At 40.4% G+C, this 13,703-nt stretch overlaps 1 protein-coding gene across 1 annotated transcript in view; it reads left to right on the plus strand.

Annotated features, from left to right (window-relative positions):
• Positions 1–13,703, plus strand: part of CLMP (CXADR like cell adhesion molecule) — a 260,841-nt gene that overhangs the window by 178,816 nt on the left and 68,322 nt on the right. The window contains exon 2 of the mRNA XM_085647260.1: positions 901–1,058. Coding sequence (XP_085503386.1) covers positions 901–1,058 — 158 coding nt within the window. The remainder of the gene's footprint in view (positions 1–900; positions 1,059–13,703) is intronic.

Here is a 13,703-nt window from a genome sequence, read left to right on the forward strand (position 1 = left end):
TTTTTATATTTATAAACCATTGCTTTTACAGCAGTTTTCAGGAGATTATGTAAATATTACATCTTGCTTGCTTGTCCATATGTTTTAAGGTTCTGTTTTTTTAAATAGCAGTTAAGGAATTCAGACTGGGTTATAAAATTAAAAACTAGCCTGTTCTACACTCTCTAGGCTAGGCTTCTTAAGGCCATTGTCTTGTTGGTTTGCCATAGAACTCCTAAAAACCAATCTAAGGCGGTGGATCTAGCAGGCAAATTTCTATTTTGCTTGGAGGTCAGAAAAATGCTTGTACAATTCACGTACTTGCAAAACGAGATGTTCTGCATGGCTTATAGTTTACTATCTGCAGCGGACAATGACCAGACTCTTTGCTCTCAGACCAGAAATGAGGGGATGTGTGGGAGAAGTTTTGTGCAAAGCCAAAAAACAAAGAGGGCAAAATTGTTTTACATCATTTTTGGTGCATGTCCACTAGAAAATTCAGCATATGCTCTTTGCACCGCATCAAACATATCATGAACTGATTTCACATTATTTTTTAATGTGTTTACATAAGAAGTTAAGAAAATTAATTTTCTTCTATTATTGTGTAATTTGGCTCTATATTCGCGACAGAAATATGAATTTATGTTTGAGACAAAAATGGCGCAAGTGAGGTGATGTATATGCATAGCTGTGCACTGATTTCTCAATCAATTTTCTCATTTTTGCCTTGGCGCAAACACCTTTCTGCAATATTGACGGTGTCACCATTTCTTTGCTCCAATGCATGGTGCACAAGCAGCAAATTGGTTTTCCCTTGTTTTTGTCCCAATGCAAAGTTTATGTAATATGGCGCCTCGTGTCCACAGTTGCTCACTGATGTTCATAACGCCTCTTTAATGCAAAGTTTTTATGGTTCAGTTTTCAGCTGTGTATGGTATGGCGCAGCCCAGACCGCAATCAAAAAGGTGGCGGAGGAGAACGTGACGCTGCCCTGCCAGCACCGCATGAGCCTGCTGGGACCGAAGAGTCTGGACATAGAGTGGTTGTTGCAGGTGTCTGAGAACAGCCAGAAAGTGGTGAGTTAAAGACACTAAGTAGTTCATATCACTCAACATTAAAAAAATACTTCGCTATGTCTCAGTCAAAGTTACTTCTGTGTAGATGTTCAAACAATTTATATTGCATGTTCATGACATGTCTTCAGATATTTCCCTAAAATTGCCACTTCTACACATCCACATAGAGACAAGTGCACTGTAGTGGAATATATTTTTTTATAATTCATCTTTCATCAATATGCAACTTACAAGTTCATCATTTAAGAGTATTTTACACAATGAATGCCCACATAAATAACCTGCTTGTGTAATGTGGCGGTGTAAATTGACAGAGTAGGTATGTCTAATTTACATCGTTTTAAAAGTTGTTATGTGAACGATGTCACCAGCCTTTGGGCATCACATAACGGCGATGCTAAGTTAGTGTAGAAAGCCTGACAGATGCTTTTCTTAAGTGTAAGGGGAGTGCTCACTATATTTTGAAATCCCTTCCTGCCTGTCGGGGACAGCACTACCTATGCTTGTGGAAACATTACAGACAGAGCAGTTTAATGAATGGAAGCCATGTTGTTTGGCCCACTTTGCAAACTTTCTTTTTCTAAAGTAAATTCCCAATGCAGGGGTTTGCTGCTATATTGGTATGAGAGGAAACTGCCTGTCATAGCCTCCAACATCGACTACCCTTCTGATGTGTGTCTTAATATATTAATAGAGATATTAGATAAGAGCTGTAACTACTACTTAAACTCACTTTATATTTTCAGATACAATGAATGTAAAACAAATTCATAAAGCCTCTGAACAGCTATATTTTCAATTTTTTTATTCTTCTTAGTCTTTGTTTGTGCAAACCAATACGTTCATTGTACTTCCTTCCAAAACATCAATTTTTTAATCTTCACAGAATAAGTCAACAGCCGACACATATTTCACAGAAAGAATCACTTTATCAAGGATCCAATCCATATATGCTTCCCTTTAAAATATTTATTTAATAACTATGATCCTTATTGCATTGCCAAGATTAGAGCGCCTTAATCAATTTCTATTTCACCAGTGAGACATTCATTCGTGCCTCTTATATACATGTGATTGGTTGTCAATTAAATATTATAAACTAATGTCACAGTATTTTAAAGTTTCTCCAAGGGGACCACGTTTATCATTGTGTTTGCTCTCTTTTTTCAAGAGAGAATTGATAACCAATCACTGAGTGTGTACACAAGTGATGGAAAATAATCTCTCTGGTTTAAGGTATCGCAATAAGGATCATTTCAAATTAAATCTATCAAACTATCGTGTTTTAAACATTTTTAATAAAGGGTCAGTTGACCAGGAACATTTCAATGGTAAAAGATTATTTACAGGTAGCCGCAGGTACTTGGATTTACACAGAACTCCCCCTCTAGAGGTTGGGGATAATTCTTGCATCTCTGGTTGTGACAGAGCACCTTACTTGAGATGGTACAAATGATTGGCAGTGACTACCATATTCTACTTAGTTGATTGGTACAGTTGGTTGCTTCAATGCATTACGAGTGGGATGGTTCCACGCCAGGTGGCTTTCTCAATGAGTTGCTAGCATCCTATATGTACATTTGTTGAGACAATTGATAAACCAACATATGACTTTACAGTGTTTGACAAACATATATATTTATCAATGAACATATTAATGTGCAATTTGGCAGTCTTGACACTGTTGTAATGTTCTACAAAAGTAGCTATTTTACACACAGTAAAAGTTGCAACATTTGGTTAAAATCTGCAATAGAAAAAGTCATGAAAAGTCCTAATCAATAGATTGTACGGAAGAATGTTTATTTAAAACGAGACAAAGAAAATACACAGCCTTTAGTTCACTGCTGGTCAAAGGGTAGGAGAGTACAAAGGAGCACACTTTACTTAGATGGACAACTCTGCCACTGTGGCAATTTCCTGTTGATCTTCAGGCTAGGGGAAACTTTCAGAGGAGGATTTGTTGTTAATCTAAAGGTCATGTGGAAGGTACCCTTCTTTGGAAAAGGGATGGGTATATGGACTCAAAAAAACAAAAGTTCCCTTCTCATGTTGATGTGATTAGGAAGAGATTATCTCCTCCTGGGCCTCTCTTTTCTCAACATGAGAAAAAGGGACTAAGTGTGCGATAGAGTCTTATGTAGGTTACCAAATTTACAATAAAGTAATTCAATGCTTCGTGATTACACAGTCAAATGAAACAACTACACAGATGCAAAGGAATAAAATGTTTACCTATTTCGTTAACCAATACATTCTTCATTATTCATCCATATCAGTTAAAAACACTTTTCCATGTTATTTATTAAAAATACATATATAATACATAATAATAAAACAAAGATATTTTGAAAAAAGACTGTCGACGCGGCGTTTCGGTGTTCTAAAATATCGTCACCTTCTTCAGGACACCAATTTCCAATTATAAAAACATCTGAATTTGGTACTGTTTTGAAGCCTCAATCAATCGGCAAAAGATATTATTGCAATCCTTCAGTACTTTCGGATAAAATATCGAATGGTGCATTTAGTTGCATGTTATTCATAAGTTTCTCTGTATCCTCACTCGGTATTTTCACCATGTATGGCTATCTTCTAATGTTAATGGATTCTGTTTAACTTATTCATTTCTATATATGCGGGACGGACTCTACTTGGTTAGGTTCCTCTCTTTTGTTCTTCGTGGAGAAGGTTCTTGCCTTTTCCTCTTTAACCACCTTTTTTATTTTTTTTCCTTTTTAAAATGGGGTGTCTCATCTAAGTCTTGTCAGATCATAAATTAAGAAAGGGAAGAGCATTTCCTGTAGACGTCCGTCCTGCTGGCCTCTCAGTCTCCAACTTTCTCCACGAAGAACAAAAGAGAGGAACCTAACCAAGTAGAGTGGAAATTGTTGTCCTGAAGAAGGTGACGATATTTTAGAACACCGAACCGCGTTGAGAGTCTTTTTTCAAAATATCTTTGTTTTATTATTATGTATTGTATATGTTTTTTTAATAAATAACATGGAAAAGTGTTTTTAACTGATATGGATGAATAATGAAGAATGTACTGTTTAATAAAATAGGTAAACATCTTATTCCTTTGCATCTGTGGATTTGTTGTTAAGACACACTAATGCCTCATGGCAACATTTTGTTGCAGCCTTCTGCAGCATGTGGCTGGTTTGAATATTTTTGCTAGGGCTGATTTTGGTTTTCAGTCCAACCGTGACTAGACATAGTTACACCGAGCAGATTGATTGATTATCTTTATTCGATTATAAGCATATAATAATTTTTAAAAAAACATAGTATAAAAACCATTAATATTCAAAAAATTATATCAGAACATCATTAAGTCATAATCACTTTGTAATTAAACCTCAGTTCTGGCTTCATAATCTCCCTGCCCTCTCTGCAAGCAGCTGCTCACTTCAGATGGATCTCCTTAGCCCTGTCCATTGCCCCTCTTGAGCTAGCATGAGGTGAGCTAAATAGATCTGGTCTTCCTAAATCTCCTGCTGTTTTCTTTATATGTTCAGCCACATAATCCTAAACCCAAAAATCGCATGCCAGGCAATCGATTATAACTTAATGAATAAATGTTTCTTTCTGAGTGTTCCTTAATAAAATCCAGAGGAGGAATGGGGCAAGCCCCATGTGATCAGTAAGATAGGCCAGCCCCAACTCCTTATGCAAATAATAATGGGGGCTACCTGGACTTAAAATTACGAGGTGGCTGCAAAAATGTTTCTCTTCCCGCTGAAGCTGGGTACATTCTCGAAAGCCCCATATTCCATCCTCATATGTTAACACAGGTAGACATTTCAACTTATAAATTTCCAGCAGAGGCAGTATTGGTTTGCTACATACTTTAGCTGACACATCAAACAGGGCCCAATAGCATGGTTAAAGAGGGGGCAGCGATTCGAGAGACAAGTTAAAAAGTACTTATGGCAATCAAAGGTCACCCCTAGATAAGAAAACTCCTTAAACCTGGTAATGTTATTACCCATTATAGAGCTAGGCCTACTCTAGCGGCCATGCACCATACAGTGGGTTTTAGTTGTATTCGTGTCTAGGTCCAAATTTTCCATGAAAATGACAACATTCTCAACTAAAGGCCTTAAACCACTGGGTGTTCTGGAAAGCAAAACTGCATCATCGGAGCTAAGTAATGCTTGCACTGGAAAGGAGTTCATCTTTGGTAGATCTTTGGCTTTAGCAGTAAGGAATGAATTTAGGTCATTGATATATAGGAGAAACGGGATCGGTGCAAAAAAACACCCTTGGTGAGCACCACCAGACAAATCAAAGGTGGGTGTACACTCCCCTTCTGTGCTGTACATAACCATTGCTGAAACCCCACAGTGTAATGCCTGCAGAAAATCCACCAAAGTTTGTGGCATGCCCATCTGGGTAAGGATATGCCGTAATGTGGAGCAGTTCACACAGTCAAGGGCACTGCTTACATCCTTGAAGGTAAGGTAGAAAAAGCCCTTTTTGGCAATGGTATATTTTCTGATCAATAAACTAAGATTAAGGCAGTGTTCCTCTCTAAAACCATATTGTACCTTACTGAGGACACTATACTGTTCGGCCCAAGCCTCTACCCTAAGCAGTATGATACAGCCGACCACTTCAACCACTGAATCCAAAAGTGAGATAGGTCGATAACAACGGAGGTCCTGCTTTTGCCGTTTTTAAATATCAGGACAGTAGTTGCCTGCTGCCAAGAGGCAGGAATCCTACAGGATACCGCAACATTCAGGGTATTAGTAATAACGGGGGGGGGGGGCACAATGCAGTGTTCTTTTTGTAGCGATCCATTGGAACCCCATCTGGGCCAGGTGCTTTTCTGGATGGGCTAGAGGAAATGGCAATAATCACCTCTTCTAGGTTAAACCTAATGTTTAAGACACATGAGGGGGGAAACTTCATTCAAATGCACATTTTGGTGGTTATCAAAGGAGTAAATGTCTTTAAAATGATTAGTCCAGATGTCTGCATTAATGTTAGTCCCTAGCCCATTACTTCTGGTTTCTGTTCACCTTTTCCCATTTACAATGGCCCAAAAGCCTCTATTATCCTTTTCTTTACATGAGCTTATAAGGCTGCTTCAGGCTTCCTCTTTAAAGGCCAACTTGGACTTTTTAATGGTTATTTTATAGTGCTGCCTTGCTTTAGCTATAAGATCCCTATCCCTAGGGCTGTAATTTACGGCAGATAGCAGGAATTGACTAGCAGCCCTGCAATCCTTATCAAACCAGTCCCGTTGGGTAGTATTACATTTCTTAGCAAGGCAGATAAGGATGGACTTAATGATTGATTTTGATTTTCAAAGGCCACAATCACTTCCAATGGCGGATGTTCTGTGGTTAGCAAATGCTCAAGAATCTTGCAAAGATTAGACTTGACAGTAGTTACCAGCAGAAAGGTGATATTTAGCACCTGCCATGTGAGCTTAATTCCCTTATCTTTGGGGATCAGATTAATAACACCTTTATACTAGGGTGGTTGGGAGCAGTCTTGTAGGGAAAGTTTTTGTTGATTGTGGTTATGGTTACCAGGTGCGGCCAGCACAGGTAAGAGCGGTGGGGAGAGGCAGGGCGGGGCAGCGCGGGTGGGGGGTGTCAACAGACGGGATAGGTCAAATTAAATAAAACAATTAATAAAACCACTTACTTTGCGCTCACCGCATCGGCGATTCGGAGGAGTGAATCTTTTGGATGTTGGGATGCAAGCTCAGGTGATAGATTTCAAAGATCAGGGGGAGCAAGCATATCTTGATGGTTTCTGTGCCAGAAAACTGTGACTAGAATTAGCCCAATGATAACACAATTGTTCTTGAAATTCCAATAAGCGTGTTGAGAAAAAATCAAAGGCGGCCAGTTAGAGTCGGATTTCTATAGTTTATAACTGATTTCATGACCCAATCTGATTCACTCTTCTGACAAAAAGAATATCAATATATTCTGAGATGCTGAAATCAGGATTTTAGCTAGCCAGTGGTACACCTTGTTCTTAAGATTGTCATGGGTTTTCACCCTGGCTATAAAATGTGCATGGGACATTATCCAAAACTGCTACATAAGGGCTGCAGACAGGAGGGAGGTTGACACGAGGATGATTAGCAGTATTCTTTCGAAAGGGCAGCCTTCCTGGATTACATCCAGGGGCCAGATCCTTATGGCTTGGGCTGCACGGTGATAATCCCTGTCCATATTGGGTAAAATTTCCCCAGTGGGGACAGGGGGTACTGTGGCCAAGGCAGTTTCATCCAGTCACTGTAAATACACCCTGATGCAGCCTCCCATGTCAGGGTTGGCATTCGTATTGCTTTCTGCTGTCACCTCTTCTGCCTGGCACACACAGGAGCTGAGTGTTTACAATAACAATTTTGATATCACAAGCTCTGAACTTGTAATTTTCTCTAATAGGGGGTAACGCAAGTATGAATTTAAGGCCACCTGTACGTAGCTTTTTTTCCATTTGCGACTGGCAAGAAGCCTTTTTCTATGTACCAAACCCTATTTTGTGATGCAGTAACCTATCACCGAATCACAAAATAGGTCAGCGATTCAGTATTAGGAAGGGAGAGGAGTTGGCCTAACGGCTAGAGCTGTCGACCTTGAATCTGGGGAATTGGGAATTGGCAATGACACTGAACATCCTGTGATTCTGGGCAAATCACTTACTCTTCCCGTCCCTAACAAAAACGAATGTGTCCTCATGTGATGCAACTGGTTCTATGTAAAGCGCTCTGATACCTGATTCGGGTCAAGTGTGCGCTATATAAAACTCTGTAAAAAAAAAAATGCGCCGTGTTAAGGGCATCCCTTTCTAAGAGCGACTCGCAGTGATATGTGTGAATGTTTTGCGACCGAAATGTGGTCGCAAAACATTTGCTTTTTACCACTAAATTCACTGCCTCTTCTTAGAAAATGAAAAGAAAACTTTTATTTTTCTTTTTGAAATGCATCCGTTTTCCTTTAAGGAAAACGGTCTACATTTCCCTCCGAAAACGTTGCTTTATTTAAAAGCCAACACAGGCAGGCCACCATCCCTGTGTTTTTACAGATTCCCTAAAGGTCGCTAATTGTGACCTACCTCATGAATATTAATGAGGTCTGTCAATTGCGACCCACTGGGAATCACAAACAATGTAAAGCACACTGTTGTACATAGTTGTTTGCGATTTGCTAATCGTGAAGTGCAAAGATACGCGATTAGGAAATCACAAACGGGAATGTTAGTACATGATTCAGGGTGAATATATGTGTGAGCAGCTTTATTAACAGTTTGTCTATGTCTGGGTTCCTGGTAGCCCCAGTCCTATGACTACGTATGCCCTTCCGCTGACACTTCCTCTGTGCGGACGGGCCAACTTCACTAGTATACGTCTTGGTCAGTTCTATACAGTAAGAAGGCCTCTACTCTGCTGGTGTGATATGGATTGTTGTTATGTCCCTTAAAGCACCAGAATAGTGGGAAGGTGAAATACCCGAAGGACCAACTAATGTGTCACCTTGATCCAAAGAGTCATCTTTTGGCCAGATACATTTCTTTCTAAATGACTCCTGGCTAAGAAAGTGTCCAATGTTGAACCCACCGGTGCAGTAGATACTTTAGACTTTTCTCCACGCAGCATTTTCCCTTTTCCCCATTTAAAAAATCTGACAGACAGCCCACTCCAGTGGGGAACGGAATGTAGTGGTATACAACAAGGCCAAAAGACAGTACCTGAGAAGAGTAGAGGAATTTATGGTCTTCAATCAGTAACTTTAGAGTTGTAAGAACTTGATTTTTAGATCAAAAAGGAGTGGCCCAGCCCAACCTCCTCCAGACAAAGACGGGCCAGCTTTTACGGGGCCGGCGCGTTAAGCACGCATCTTGCGCATGTCCTGCACCGCAGAGGTGGCCCACTGGTTATGAGCACCCATTCATGGCAAATCAAGCTGACTCTGCCTCCTGGCAGTAGAAGGATCCTGGAATTTTGAGTCCTGCTCCCAAAACTGGTGGAAAGCATGTCCCATGTTGCAGTGGGGAACTGCTGGTTATGAGTACCCGCTGGTGCAGGTCAATTTGGCTCTGCCTCCTGGCAGTAGACGCATACTATGTTTGTGAGTCCTGCCGCCAACACTGGTGGAAAGCATGTCCCTTGCCATAGTGGGGGCACGCTGATTATGAGCATCCGCTCGGCCCAGGTCAAGCTTACACTGAGATGATAAAAATAAGGAAGGAGGAGGAGAATTCCTCAAACTAAATACACTTTCCATATGGGAGATGTTAAAAAAGGGGGCATTATGATGCCACTCCAGAAGGGCAGGATTTAATGAGCTGAGAAATTCCCTGCGGAAATCTATCAAGGCCCCCTCTGGTGCATAAGTAGTCAAACCAAGAGTGCTGAGTGGTCTGCAAGAGGCATTTATTAAAAGTGATCATTTTAAGACATTCATGTCCCACCACCCACTCCAACAACGATACTGTTAGTGAACTCAGAGGCAATTCAGTTGCCATGTGCATCCTACATGCGGACTGCATTCTTAATTTACACAGAGCAGCATTATAGTCCAATAAGTCAAACACAAGGGAGATTTTTGAACAGCACACATCCTCACATATTTCAATATTTTCTCATATGCAATAATGAAAACTTTGGAGGCCCAATAAAATAAAATATTAGACAAGGATCACACATTTGATCACGTGGTCAAGACTGGACTGACCCCAAGTTTTATGATCTCACATTGTGTAATTCAGCCACTAGATTGATATCCTTTTCTTGCTCCTGGTTGATGCCAAATTTCAATGCTGTGTCTTTCATTCTTGGGGCATGAGGTTAGAGCGTGGACAGCAGGCAGAAGGCACAAGAAAGCTAAGTTCATTTTGGGCTCGAAAACACAAAAAGACCTTGAGCTGAACCTGAGCCTAGCATCTAGTGTGAGCCTTCAGAAGCTCACTCACTTTACTTTGGGTATTTTGTTCCTGAAATAAGCTTAGATGCTACTGCCAGTGTGATACCAGTTTTGCATGTGAGGATATCTTAGCTAGCACTGATGATCACCATCTAAAACGTGTGCCGCGTGTGAGGGGAGATTACAATGTCACCAAATCTTTCACATTGTGTGATGCTGTTTGTGTTCTGTGCATGTGAGGGAAGCTGGCATTGTTTCTTACCAGATTGGTACATGTTCTAGGGGGGTGAGGGAAGCGCATACTCCTTCCTGGTGCTGTACCTGGTTTGTTTGTGGAAATCTCACTATGAGTGTGAGTCAAGCTTCCACTCATACACCTCAGTCCTGTTCCTTACACCAAATCTAAAATGCTGTTTCTTTACTGTATCTAAGTGTCTCAAATCAATGTTTTGAGAAGGAAGGTAGAATCCTGCTGAATGACACCAAACTGTCTTGCTTCACCCTCAAAAATACCACTCCCACACGATGGCTCAAACACGACGAAGCAGGAGATATAAAACACAACAACGCATAGAAAGGGGTTTCAGTTTACAAAATGCAAACACTCTCTTTTTAGAATAAGGCTTGGGGTTTTATTTATGCAATGCTCTCTAACAGAAAGTCTTTCCCAGATGTCAAATGAATAGCGTTCAAATGTATATAGAGATATGTATTTATATGCAAGCAACAATAAAACACTTGGCAAATGTAATAGTTAAATGCATGAATAATAATAATAATAAAATGCACAAGCAGATAATAATGGAAGTCCTGTAAGAAATCAGAAATCAGAAAGATATATACACTAAATATATCAAATGATTACTTTGGATATGCACTCTGACTCACTCATACATCATAAATAAAACACCTCAAATGAGCATAGCCACTGGCCACACATCACAATAGCAATAATCAAAACTCTAACACTTCACCTGGCTCAAACACTGCATCTTAGCCCACTCCAGACCGGGGGATTTACAGCCGGGAATAAGAGCCTCAGCAACCAGGTTTCCGCTGTACTGAAGTAGACGCGTCGGTCCCCATTCGGATTCCAAAATCCCAGTTTCTAAGTCAACAACCCTCAGCTTTATAGTCTAAAAACACACTAGAAGGTTCGAGAGTCCTCCCTGCGCCAAGGAAACTTACTGAAATTGGCCACCTTCCATGAAAGCATTCCAGGCCAAAAGGCCAAATTCCCTCTACATTCTCGCATGTTTCAGCCTTTATCTTAACGAAGCTTATGAAAGACTTTGCTACATTAAACAATCTCTCCAAAAACAAAACAACCTTGAACGTGATTAACCCAAACAACTTGCAAACACTCTGTGAGTCTGTCAGAATTCAGTATGACATGAAGCCATGTCAAAGCCAATAGTAAGAACTTCCCAGTGTACAACACAATGCACATTTGAGCACCACTGCTCATAACATTGCACTTCAAGACCAAAACGTACATTCCACACCTCTCTCTCTCTCATGATTTCAAATGCACATCCTACACGTTCTGTTCTTGGCAAGCTGTTCTACTTTGACAGCTCCCACTTCAAAACTACAAGAAGAAATCTTCAACAGAAACAAGGCATATGCAGCACGTACATTCAGGTTAGGATAAAATAACACACCAAAGTCAATTAAAATGATGGTAGTCAAAGGTCATCATGTGGTGGCAACCCATAAGAGTGCCTCAAGCACTACACCAAGGGAGGCATTGAACAGGTGCTGTCCAGTGCCATGCTTTTTTTTATGTCCTTGAAGGAAGCTTGTAGTGGCCCTGCATTACTACACTTGTTCCAGTTGAAGTAAGCTTGCACTGGCCATGAATACCACCCTTCTTCCATGTCTTTCAAGGAAGCTTGTGCTGTCCCTGCAGTATCATATTTGTTCAATGTCTGTGAAGGAAACTTGCACTGACTTGTCATGCAGTAAAACACTTGTTTTGTATCTTTGAAGGAAACATGCACTGGTCCTGCAGCATCTCCCTTGTTCTATATTCAGAGGATATTGTGATGCTCTTTAATGGTGCTTTATGTTTTTGCGTGTGAACCAAGGACCCTATGCACACCTGCTTGCTGTGCTCTGTCTACTTCTGTGTGTTTCAGGTCTGACCAAAAGACTGGTTTAGCTGTAACTCCAACATTATGTTTTCTAAAAAATAATACACAATCTTGCTTAAAGTAAATGCGCTTTAGATAACCCCACTTGAGTTATACATCAGACAAAGTGTCATTCATGTATTAGTTCAGCCCCTCTGAACGGCATCCAGACAATTGGGCAGTGGATCAGCCATCTTCAACCGATGGCTTTGTTGCCAATGCTTGGTCCTACCTAGTAGCTGGTCTTTAGGATGTCAAGTAGTCTACGTACCAGTATTTTGTCTGCTTACTCTCTACCTCAGAAGATATTTTGTTAGTTAATTCCCAGAAGCTCACCTGCAAATGCAAACTAGTGCCCCGCTGCCACTGGACCACAACTTTCTTATGCAGAACACCAGGAAGAGCACCAGGCATCAGTGCTTCAAGCTTCACCATGCCACCATCTTAAAACAGTATTATGCACAATCTTTTCTATTTTATACTGTTCCAAGAAGGCAGACTGATGCAAAGCTTTACTTTTTAATGTTTTGATTCCATGTTGAGTGAGTGCATTGTGAAGCATGAGCCTTTGTGAATGCAGCATGGGTGATGTGCCGATGTGAGGGCAGCAATGTGGATGTGGAGTACCTGCACATGTCGTTGTGCGTAGGCTCTTTACAAGGGCCAAACCAATTGGTTTTGGCAATGCTTTCAAGGGCTATGGCTTTGACATGAAAAAATTCAGTGCAGGGAGTGGAAATACCTGTTATTTCCTCAAATGTTTCCATGTAAAAAGCAGAGCTAGATTTGAGCACATATAAAAAATGTCCTTTTTAAAAAAAATGTATAGTGTAAGGAAAGACAGGCTAAACACACCACCATAAAAAATAGCATTTACCCTCACTTTCATTTGCTTCTGGAAAAGCACTTGCGACTGAAAATGGTTCATCCAAAATTCTCATCACTCCAAAAGTTTCTGATTTCTGAACTCTTAAAAAACCTTCACAAAACTCCAAATGTTTGTAATAAGATTTCCTTATCTTCTTCTCAGAGTAAATATTTGAATTCTACAGCCCTTTTGTTGTGTCTGGTTTGAAAGAGACCTGTTGCTGAATTCAAGAGGTGCCCTGCAGTTTTGGGATGGGTGTGGGTTGGAGGAGACCCGTTGCTAAATCCACAAGTTGATCTGCTGTTTTGGGATGAGCGTGGGTTGAAATAGACCCATTGGTAAATTCATGTGGTGCATTGTTCTTTTGGGATGAAAGAGGGCTGTAAGATAACCAAGTTGTGATTAATTTGATGGTTTGTGCCTGGTGGAGTATAGGTAATGTGTTAAGTTCCTGTGTGCTATTTGCATGATACATATCATGCCTGTAGCTTTTTGAGTGTAGTGTTCTCTATGTAGTTCACTTTGGTTCAAGCATATTGTCAATGTATTTCTGCAAAATACCTTGTGTAGGCACCTATTTTTTGTTTCATGTGTTTTTGAATGAGGGAGATGCGTTGTTTCTTAGTTTCCATGTGTTTTGTGTGTTCCTGCACCACTAGGTGTATGATGCTCCATGGAATGATGCTATATCACTTGGAGTGTTGGTATGACTGCTACACAAGCAGAGAGCAGAGGTTTAGCAACC

The sequence above is a fragment of the Triturus cristatus genome, chromosome 3_2 (genome assembly GCF_964204655.1).
Source record: "Triturus cristatus chromosome 3_2, aTriCri1.1, whole genome shotgun sequence".
Lineage (NCBI taxonomy): Eukaryota > Metazoa > Chordata > Amphibia > Caudata > Salamandridae > Triturus > Triturus cristatus.